At 41.1% G+C, this 11,826-nt stretch overlaps 1 protein-coding gene across 2 annotated transcripts in view; it reads right to left on the bottom strand.

Moving 5' to 3' along the window:
• Window positions 1-11,826, bottom strand: part of igsf21a (immunoglobin superfamily, member 21a) — a 239,110-nt gene that overhangs the window by 93,091 nt on the left and 134,193 nt on the right. For both annotated transcript variants that reach the window (XM_032513653.1, XM_032513654.1), the window contains exon 3: window positions 9,346-9,467. In XM_032513653.1, coding sequence (XP_032369544.1) covers window positions 9,346-9,467 — 122 coding nt within the window. The remainder of the gene's footprint in view (window positions 1-9,345; window positions 9,468-11,826) is intronic.

Raw genomic sequence — 11,826 nt, 5'->3', positions numbered from 1 at the left:
GAAGTCTCCCAGCTAATCCTGCCTTGTACTGACCAAAGGTGGAGAAAGAGTTATCTAGCTGATGGGATCTTATCTAGCTACTGAGCATGTGTGACTCCCAAACAAAGATAGTATAGAAGTGAGATGTCTCACTCTGTAGCTAAAACAGAGACCCAAACACACAGGGTGAAAACAGGATCTGCAGCAATGTACAGTACAACAAAAAATACGTTAAGTTTTTTTAAATGAAACCAAGCAAAGCTATTCTGGTACAACCTCAAAATACAATCATGAACCTGAAATTGAGCAGAATATGGGTGCTTTAAGTTTAAAGATAATGCTTTACCACAGCACAAAGCCATCAGTTATCTGACTATTTTAGAAACAGATAGGGAATGCAATCTGTATTCTGCACTTGGCTAATGTGTCAACAGTGATATCCAAAGTGAGACACTACTAGTCACATTTAGCCCCTGTGATTTATTCGCACAAAACAGGAACAATTGTCCTTGCCGCCCGGGTGTTTCAGATGGGGACCTCTGTTGGAACAGCGGGTGCTCACAGCAGCCCGGCTTAATGAGTTTAGCTGTGTGTGTGTGTGTGTGTGTGTGTGGAATAGGAGCTAGCTATTTTGGAGAGCGGTCAAATCTGTGTGCCAACAAATATCCTCGCTCTACATCTGTCTTTGAACTACCCTTGAGCAAGGCACTTAGTTTCAACTGAGCTTCCTGGGGTACATTTTGCTTATTCCTGTTGTTAATGTTAAAGCCATACATTTACTTCTAATGCACTTTTGTTTGGTTTGTTGTATCTTTTAACATTACTATTTGAATAGTTAATGGGTGTTTGTGCTGGGAAATGAAACCATGTGTGTGTAAACTGGACTTGAACTTAGCCCTACTAATGAGACAAAGATTCTCTACTATGTGTGTTTTCTTGGTTCCCTGCAATCTTTTGAAATCCTAAAAATCAAACCCGTCTAACACTTTTTGCAGCCCTGCCTCACCAGGGAAGTTGGGCTTCATCAATAAAAACCGATCATGTTTGACCTCGCCTTTAGTGCATGAACTTGAAATAAAAAGGTAAAGTTTTGCCCGAATGAACCAATCATAAACAAACGTTTGAAAAGCACGTAAGTATACATGAAAAAAGAGTGAGTCCCATGGGATATAAAGTGAGGATTTCTCCAACAGCGCTTCCTCGAGGGATAAGCATAAAAAGTCTTTTTTTTTACCACAGTGCAAAAATGATGAGACCAGCACAGTGAATCTCGCTGTGGTGGCGGGTGGGGGAGGTAATTGGCTTTGTCTTGGCTGGCTACATTATAGTAAACACTGATGTAGCCCATTGCTTTGTTTTAACAAACAAAGCCGTGGTTCTGTTCTCCTCAATCCTGACTGCTGCATGCATGGTTTGAAGAGCAGAGACTGAAACCCAGAGATAGCATCATTCAAGGCATGGAAGTACTGCTGGAAAAAGGGCGAGGAGGCCACAAAGAAACCCCCAAACCGAAGCATTTCTGAGAGGCTGCCTGCTTCGGAATTCTGCCCAAGTTTGACAGGAAGACATATCCATCAGAATTCGGGGCAGAAAAAGAGGAAAGGTTGTACTCGTAACATTGAGATTTCTGTTAAATATTAAGACGGCTGGAATTAATTTTTCAACACCCTCTCTAATCTTTGATGTCATGTTTTTTCAGAGGGGCTAGTCCATTGAGAATCTGTTCACAAAATTGGAACGTGTGACTCCGAGAGTACTCAAGCTCTTTTCTCTTCTCTTTTTTTTTTTTTTACAGCTATGTGCCATTCATTATTAATGGGTCAGCTAATCTTTCAAATCTTAATTTGAATAAAATCACCATTTACACGGAATAAAAAAAGAATGTCTTGATTAGTATGTCTCATCATGATTATTGTCCTGATTATTCCTATTACTCAGGACTAGCATTGACTGTGCCACGCAGTTATGAGCATGCGATTTTACTTAGTTTTGAGAGCACTTGTGCGTGTTTTGAGTCATGCAGTAACATCAGTACACCAACACTGGATGTATCCATGTTAAGGAACAACACAGAACCCATTTTCAGGTTTACAGAGAAGTTAATTGACGAGAATTTAGGATTAAACAGTACAGTGTAGTGCCATCCCATCTTTACAACAACTACTTCTCTTCCTGTTGCTGTATTTAAACCCATGCTGGAGGCGTTACATTTGGCTGAACCTTCAATGTACACAAAGCTATTGCAGGTGTCGCCAACATTAATCATGAACCCAAACACCCTGGCACAGACCAAAAAAAGTAGAATACTGCAGTAGAGCCTATCTATCCTGTGGTGTGAATGTGTGTGTTTACTTCCTCCCCTACCAGGGGAAGGATGGGAGCGCTTAAGGCAGCTCTGTGCTATCATATAACGGTTATGTCTCCCATCTTCCATCTATCTATCCATCTATCTACAGAGTTTAACTACTACTGTTCCTGAGACAGGTTATGAGGTTATGTTGGATACTGACCTAATTGAGACCTGATGTACCCCTGTCTCACCGCACATAGCATGAGTTTGGAAGTTGGAAATGCACGATACATGATTCCAGTCGAGTTTGCGAAAGTCTCACAAGGTGGTTGAGGTCAGGCATTAACCACCAAATTGGTTAAGGTTAGGGTAGGTCATCAGGAAGCAATTTCTTGAGAGTTTTCACAAATCTAGGGTTACCTAGACACAACCTGGACACCAACAATCAATCTAGACACAACCACAGAACATGTTTAGTGATAGTTCACATTTTACCATACAATTCCCTCTGTATCTTCCACCCTAATTCTTGGCCCCCGCTCCACTTCTGTTAAATTTTTTAGGACTCAATCAGTGCGGTGTAAATAGCTGATTAGCAATGCCACAAACCAAGGTAGATTGTGAAAACTAAAAACCAAATATCCACTTGCTTGTGGTTAGTATGCAATCTAGTTGATTAGGTAATTCAATAAACAAACAATTTCAAGCAAACCACATGAAACGCAGTGCAAACTCTCCCCTGTAAACCAGAAAACAGCACACACATGGTGGAGATCGATAGCAACGGGCCCCCGTGGAGGAGGAGCAAAAACAGCACACCGCAAAAAGACATTGATTGTCCCCCAGGACTCGCATCTGAAAGCTCTTTCCTGTTATGTAGGCCTCCCTGCAGAACTCCTCCTGCCTACAAATGCAAGCAAATGATACTGCCTGGATGGAGAGTGAAAAAGAGCAGTCTTGACAGAGCGGCGTCTGATGGCTCATCCAGTCAATCTGTGCATCAAATTAACTCGAACATTGTCAGATACCCTTAGTGGCCTGAAGTATTACGGTTGAATGGGTCAAGACTGTCGACTGTAAGTCAGTACACACACCGCCTCGAGGACGGGATGTAAAGAGAACTTGGTAATCACTCATGTTTCTTTGAAAAATGAGCATGGAACAAAATGACGAGGATAATGCTGCGATTCGCTGAGTGCCAAGGGGAGGTGGGATTGGCTTTGTGCTGGCTGTTTACATTATATTAAGTGCTGATGTAGCCCATCTCGCTGTTCTTAGCCACCACGCTCTTGTTCTGTTGTTTGCAATCCATACTGCATTCATTGGATTCAAATCCACACGCATGCAAAGAGGGGAGCTCAGTGATAAATGGGTGGAAAGCATGGAGACATTACTGGAACGAGAGTCATCAAAGAAACCTCGCAAAAGAAAGACGTTTCGCTGATTACTGAAGCTCTAAAGCCCCATTCAATGTGCATTAATATTCATTACCACTTTAAGAAGCGACCACTTTACTTATCAATAGCTAAAATCTATTTATCTTACAGTACATACCAGTACATGGCTAGCTAGCATGGCCGTCACACTCACAGTCAATCTGTTCGTAGGGGTTACTAAATGCATTTATCAAATACAGGGTTAACCTTAAGACAATGGCGGACCTCATTGCGCCACCAAGCGTTTGAAATGGTTTTAAATTCCCTCCAGTGGCATTTTTTGTGGTCAGATTGCCACTATAAGACATATTCGGAGAAAACACTACACAAAGTGTCCCATTTCAAAAAAAAAATCCTAATGTAAGTGGGGACTTGGCTTTTTATGTATCAGGGCCAATGCTAATAATACATGTGCCAGAATTAGCCTGGAAGCTATTTTATATCTGCTGTCTCTAACATGTATTTATTTCAGGTCTAACATAATACAAACTGTGAAATTGGAACGTTAGCTAACAAATATATATTAAGCTTTTCTAAAATATATACATTTACATACAAATGTGCTTATGTTAATGTATAACTATTGTTCCTTAAAGTGGATCAACAGTTCATTATGTAATCAATCTGCCTTATTTAGGGGATTATGAACATTAGCCAGCACACAACAACTGATTTATTTGTTAAATGGTATTACATCATCAGGAAATATCATGCTACCAGCAGCTACTGCAGTGACAGCAGGCCACAAGCAAGCAGGTGGAGCAGCATAGAGATTAGCTCCAATGGTATTATTAACCCTTCCTCGTACCTACAACATGATAGGTTACCTGGCGTTGCCTTCCAAAAAGACCCATCTGATTGAGTTAGTCTGCAGTGTGTGTTTCTCTGTTGTCTGTGTTGTAGATGCAGAATTATTTATTTGATTAGGGCAATGCACATTAATCAATATTTCTGTAAATGTGCCTGTTTTGGCCAGTCGGCTAATTTTCAAACGTAGCTCAATTCAACTCAATACAATTTTATTTATATAGCACCAAATCGCTGCAACAGCACTTTTCATAAAAGAGCAGGTCTAGACCGTACTCTGTGGTGTTATTTACAGAAACCAAACAATTCTCACCAAGAGCAAGCACTAGGCGACAGAGGACAAGGAAAAACCTCCTTTTAAGAGGCAGAAACCTCGAGCAGAATCATGGCTCAGGGTGGGCGGTCATCGATCTTGACTTCTCAGAACAGGTCCCTGGGCTCTAGCGTGCATGTCTTTGTGGTGGGAAGAAACCAGAGCCACCGTGCTGCCTAGCAGGTCCCTGGATAGAGTCCATCACTGCACCTGGGAGCATCTGACCAGTCTCCCAGGAGCCTCACAGCAGCAACACAGCCCAGGCTGAAGTGCCACAAATAGCCGTGAAGCATAGCTTCGTCCTCATACCTAACGAGCATGTCTCCAAATCGCCACTTCTCCTCTCCACTCTAGAGAACCTCTCTCTCTCTCTCTCTCTCTCCCCATGTGTGAATGTGTGTGTACCTTTTTGTCTCTGTGTGCCTGATCGAGTGTACTCTAGACACAGGTTTGGGATGATTTTGGCAGTCTTGACTTCTCAGCTGTGTGTTTTATTTTGAAATTTGTTTTGGTCTTTTTGGTTGGCTTTGGCCTTGTGACTGCACCAAAATATTGCACTGAGTGCAACCTGAACAATTGGTTGATTTACATATGTATCATACTTTTTTCTATTTTTGTTATTTCCACTAACCCCAACCGCCAGACGCCGCCTACCAAGAGCCTGGGTCTGTCCGAGGTTTCTTCCTAAAAGGAAGTTTTTCCTCGCCACTGTCGCACTGTTGCTTGCTCTGGAGGAAACTACTAGAACTGTTGGGTCCTTGTAAATTCTGGAGTGTGGTTTAGACCTACTCTATGTAAAGTGTCTTGAGATAACTCTTGTTATGAATTGATACTATAAATAAAATTGAATGGAAATTGAATACTATTTAAGCAGTTGCACATTTTTGTATTCAAATATTTGTTCTTGTATTTTATCCTATTAATATTTCATGTATATTGTATGGATGTATATTCTATCCCAGTATTCCATTATATTTATATTCTGTGCTGTGTGACTGATTTTACTGCTGTAACACCATAATTTCCCATTTTATTGGGATCAATAAATATCTATTATCTATCTATCTATCTATCTATCTATCTATCTATCTATCTATCTATCTATCTATCCATCTATCTATCTATCTATCTATCTATCTATCTATCTATCTATCTATCATCCATCTGCAGACACACTCGTACCACTGATTCCACTGAACACTTTGGTTCTAGCATGCTTTTCCTGTCCTGTTCCTTTCCATGTTCAATAATAGTATGGTGCTGCTTCTTAAGTCTCTTATTTGCTATCTCCTCGCTTGACCCTGAAGTTGTTCTGTCCCTCCATCGTGAAGGCCGTCTCAAAGCTCTTATTTCTGCCTCGAGGAGGGATCTCTGAGGAGCTATGAGTGAAAATACACAAGAGCCGCCATCAGGGAAGCTGTGCAGCTAAAAGCCAATGCTAACTCCGCCCATACAGCTGACAAATTCATGTGACGTTTCAGAGGAAAGGATGTCTCATCCCTCTGAAAACACATTTCCTTGTTTCCTCTCCCCTCACATGATTTCCTCACTTCCTTAGTGGATCGGACTAAGACGCAAGGAAGGAAAGCAAGTGAAGGAAACAAGGATGCAGTTTCAGAACATGGGATGTAGGCTACCCACTTTCCAGTTTAAAAACTGCATATCTTCCTTTTTTGTCATGGCTGAAAAACAAAGATGGGATTTATGAGTTTCCACATCTTGTTTTACAATGGGAAAAAGATGTGAACATGGTTAAAAGAAACCAACAATGACTGTTGGCAGGAGACACGATGCGAACCGCAGTTTCCACTTGTAACATCAGACACTTTATTTTATACCCAACCACCCACCCCGACCTTCTTCCACATCACGCCCCATCCCTTTTTGCTTCTAAAAGAGAATAGTCATTTTATGCACGACCTCAACAGATTGCTTGTAAGGAATACAGAACCGCAGGTCATTTTCAATTTGAACTAACAGCATATTTTGTGTCTGTGCATGTGAGAGAGCAAGGGAAAGAAATCACACATAAACCCACATGCATACGTTAAACAGAAATGTCTCCACCATACCGACCTATGAATGTCCTTGATGTGCTACATTCATCTTTTATAGCAATCTCAAAGCAGCATGCACTTGCTCTGCGGGTCCTCAAAGTAAAGTGTCATCAGCTACATACACAAAGGGTACAAGGACTAATCTGTGGATTGGCACTTTAATAAAGAGAAAGTTACAGCTGCTTCCAGTCTTTGAAAGATTGTGACTAATAGCTGTCAAAGATTGAGATGAAGTCATTATCAACCTTCGAAAAATGAAAAGCCAACATTACACGTGAGGAGACAAACCGTCTCTTTTGCGGTTACTCTATAATAGCACAATAATCACCTATTGCTGGTAGGAAAAAGTAGTCTACAAAAAGGAAAAAAAAATGGTGAAAGCTAAAAATATAGTTCTCAACAAGAGTTTAAAAACGATAGAACAGAATATTGAGGCATTCATTTTTTGGGTCGTACAAGCGGATTTGTCAGACTGCTAAGGCTTTGTAAAGCACATCGACCATTCTCAGGTGGAAATGGGAGATTGTAGCGAGTAAAAATTCAGCTTTTGCATTTCTTAGTAGTGTTGAGCTCCTGTGTTACACCATGACAGTGGGACCGTGACCAGTCAAAGGGAATTTCTTCCTCACTGGATGAATGGTGTGACCATGGCAGGAGTCCACATTCCGCTGTGGTTGACTATCACAGGCTAAGCATTCTGTTACAGATCCGGATACAGGTCAGTGAAGGTAGCATCCGACTGCTGATGCCGATTCATTTGAAATCTCCCTTTCCTTCTCCGGTGTGTTGTATTAGACTTTCTCTCACTTCCTCTCTCCGTCTATACTGTATGTCTCAACAAATATAGCTTTGATTAGCCGTCTGAAAAAATGGTTAAAATATAGCTTTGATTAGCCGTCTGAAAAAAGGGTTAAAATATAGCTTTGATTAGCCGTCTGAAAAAATGGTTAAAATATAGTTTTTATTGGACATTTTTAAAGCCTTCAATTTTAAAATCCTACATCCAAATGTTGTGATATTACCTGAGTAATAAAAATGGGGGAGGGGGAGGGGGGTGTTATGTTTTCAGTTTGTGTGTGCGTTCATGTTGTCATCATGGTATGTGTGCATGTAAGTGTGTGCGTCATTCCATTTTGATGATGCCTACTTTCCCAAAGGGGTAGTAGGGTTGTCCACATAAATCATCCTCAGCTGGGCAGCAACACCACACATAAGGAAAGAAATGGGGAACGAGGGGAAAAAGACGTAGGCGCAGAATCAAAGAAAAGCAAGATAAATGAAAGAAAACAATGAGAGTAGGATTGTTACAAAAGGATGCAAAGAGTGAGGCATCCCAGTTTTAAAGTAAGCGGTATGTGCGATGTATAGCCAGCACTTCCTGTGTGTTGTCGAACATGCAGACAGGGAGTTCTGCAGTGGAAGGAGAGCCAGAGCAGAGGGAACAAAAATTGACGAGACAGGCAGACAGCTGCCAGCCGTATTGTTGAGGCCTGGGGTAAAAGAAGACAGTCCCCAGGACGCCTTATACGTGTAATCAAGCCAACCAGAGCCAGATGATTCCCCATCCTACTACTCTCTCTCTCGTTCTCCATCTCTTGCTCTCACTCTGTAAAAACCTGTTAATGCATACGCAGTGTGGATCAAAGTAGTCTTGCACTGCCAGACCTTACTCTACAGAGCTGCAAAGGAGGGTCTGGCTAGTCCACACAGCAGGATGAGAGAAAAAATGTGCTCTTGTTCATTGGCATTGCTTTAAACCAATCACAATCGTCACGGGTGGTGCTAAGTGTGGTGCCTCTGCAAAATAACCTTGGGAAGGAACTTGTTTTTTTGGAACGTGTGCTTTTAAAGGTTGTATTAATCGGGCAACAGAAGACTCAGACTGGACAAATAGTCTAGCTAGCTGTCTGGATTTACCCTGCAGAGATCTGAGGACCAGGTAACCATAGTCTTCAGAAATCCAGAGGTTAGAAAGCCAACACAAAGAAAGAGGATGGTGAAGGGCATGCGGCCAAAGTGAGGGATATACGGGGGCATTTTTGATGATGGGTAATGGAAGCCTCTGAATGTTCACTTCCATGAAGACATGCCTGAGCAGGGCTGCGCTACCTGGGACACATGCACCCCTGAGGCTGGAACAAGGACCGGCGTGGCCAGATGTTAGCTACATCTTTAACGCAAGACTCTTTATCCTGAGCAGAGTTGCTGATTAGAATCCGCTGATGCCTCCTGTCCTCATGTAATAAAGCCCTGACCCCTTTGCTAGGACACTCCATGCTGGCTTGGTCTGACCAGCAGCAGATGGCTATGGGAGTAAAGGTTGAGTAGCACAGAGTCATTTACTATCACAGTTTCGAGAGGCTGTTTTATCATACAGTAAGTAAGTAAGTAAGTTTAGCACAGAATGAGCAGGTAACACGGTAATCTTCTATTGAATTAAAACCAATTGATTTTGAGGCTCACCGGACGGTTGATTGGTACACGAGGTCTTCACGCCTGCGGTAGTCCTCCATGTGAGAGTAATTTGTATTAAACATAGCGTCGTAGGTGAAGATTTTCTGCTTGATGGTCCCTCCATCTGTGACCTGAGGAGCAAAGAAGAGAGAGTAATTAATAAGATGATTCCTCTAATGATGGATGGGACAGGGTTTACCCTTTTGGCCCCTGGAGCTCCTCCCACGCATCCACTGTTGTCACATGGCCTGGAGTGTAGATAGCGCGGCTGCCTGCAATTACCTCATTGATTCATTTGCAGCCGCGATAAGAATCACCCCTTGTAACGTCTAAAAGCGAGGGATTGAAAACTTGCTGACACGATAACATCATCAAGAAAGTCTGTTAGGCAGCTGTCGGTGTGTGTTCGTGCACATGGTTAAGTCTTAATGAAGAATGACAGAGTACAGTGTTATGCATGTGTCAAGCATTCTGCTTTCTGCAGAGGTAATGGCATGTGACTAGATACTGCAGAGGTACGGGGTATGGGATATTCAAAACATTGGTCTCATCTTTTTGTGTGCATGGCAGATGATGGAGTAGTTATTTCCTTTCTAATATTCGCAGGAGTGTTAAAGTCACTTAGCATTTGAATGACTGTGATTTCTCCTCTCCTTAGAAGCCACAGACAGCCATAAAGGAAAAAAGGGTGACAGGATTTTAATGGAGCCACTAATGCTGCTTTGAAGTAGGAAATTGTTGGTGGGCTAGGCATCCTTCTTCCGTTTGCCAGGGGAGACGCTATCATTCTGATTCAATCCAATCCCATCAGCGAAATAAACAACGTCAAAGCATTTGGAGATTGGTCCGTATAATGTATAATGTACACATCGCCTCATGGAGAGACAAAGCCAAATTGTATTTACATAAGCAAACAATGGTTCCCCGTGAATGCGATGTAACTAATATAACCTCTCGCCTCTGGAGAAAGCACACTGCCTCAGGCTTAGTTTGCTAAGTGGTACTGCACAGGGAGTCCACAATGCTGTAACAAACCAAAAGCATGAGCATGGAAATAAATGACCCGTAACCAATAATTGGAAGGCTTTTTTTTGAATATATTCTTCTACAGATTTAGAATACCAAAAGGTCAAGATGCTTGCTCGCTTCTCAAGCATTTCTCCACATGAGGCTATGATGTTAGACTTCAGTGACACCATTTGGTCAAGAAAGGTTCTGGTACCTGTACGAAGGAGCTGAGAGTATTGAGGCCATCTGTTCATTTTTTAATAGCAATTCACACACAGAGTTCACATCATTGCTCGGTGTAGACAACCAGCAGTGATGGGGACTTCGTTTTGAGCTACAAAACACAGAGAGGCAAAAGGCAATGGTCGGCGCATCTAAAAGCAAAGCCGTGTTTGGAAATTGTGCTCTCCCAACACCCAGCCTTGTGCCACCACTGTTACAGTGATGGGCTTTTTAGAAACATCACCACAGGGAGTCAAGAGGCATTTCTGTCTGACATGCCTGTACACCTTATGTCACAACGGTTCAACAGAGCTTAATATGAATACCACCCTCAACTTTTTTTTGATGTACGACACCTGTTTGGAAGGCTGAGAGGCAGCCCATTTTTACTGGATTAATAATGACATGTCACAGAGACATAAAGTGATACACATTACAGATTAGTGTGGTAAGGTGGAACCATTTATAAAGACAAATGAATGTGAATGCAATTGGAATGGTTCATTTCCAGAAAGAAAGAAAGAGAAAAGAAAGAAAGAAAGAAAGAAAGAAAGAAAGAAAGAAAGAAAGAAAGAAAGAAAGAAAGAAAGATAGATAGATAGATAGAAGATAGATAGATAGATAGATAGATAGATAGATAGATAGATAGATAGATATTATTGATCCCAAAATGGGAAATTACAGTCGTTACAGCAGCAAAATCAGTCACACAGCACAGAATATAAATATAAATGCTAGGATACAACATACATACATACATTATAACAGGATCAAATATTTGAATATTTGAATATATACATGTTGGGAACACAAAAATGTGTAACTGCTTAACCCTTGTGTTGTCTTCTCATCCAAATTGAAAATCCACACTTTTGTTGACGCTTTTTTATCAATGTTTTTAACTTTTTTCTTAAGTTTTTGTTCCTTTTTTCAACACTTTTGACATTTTTTCAATGTTTGTTACTTTTTTTGACGTTTAACACTACGTAACACTAACTTATTAACTTTAGTTTTACAGTTGTTTTTGGAATTTGTGGTCAACAAACCTCATTTATAGGAAATTATACCTAATGTTTGAGTTAGAAAAGCAGCAATTAGGAATTATTTTGACTAAAATTAAAGGAATGGATGTTGATGGATAATCTCAGACTGGAATATGTCAACTGTTACTCAATACTATTTCAAATCCACTTCAATTTGTTTTCCAAATGCTATAAAATTGAACAAGACGCTCCAAAATGAATGAAAGTAGAGATTTGT

Source organism: Etheostoma spectabile, chromosome 4 (genome assembly GCF_008692095.1).
Source record: "Etheostoma spectabile isolate EspeVRDwgs_2016 chromosome 4, UIUC_Espe_1.0, whole genome shotgun sequence".
Taxonomy (NCBI): Eukaryota; Metazoa; Chordata; class Actinopteri; order Perciformes; family Percidae; genus Etheostoma; species Etheostoma spectabile.
Note: the sequence above shows the minus strand (reverse complement) of the source record. Positions and strands in the feature narration are given on the sequence as shown.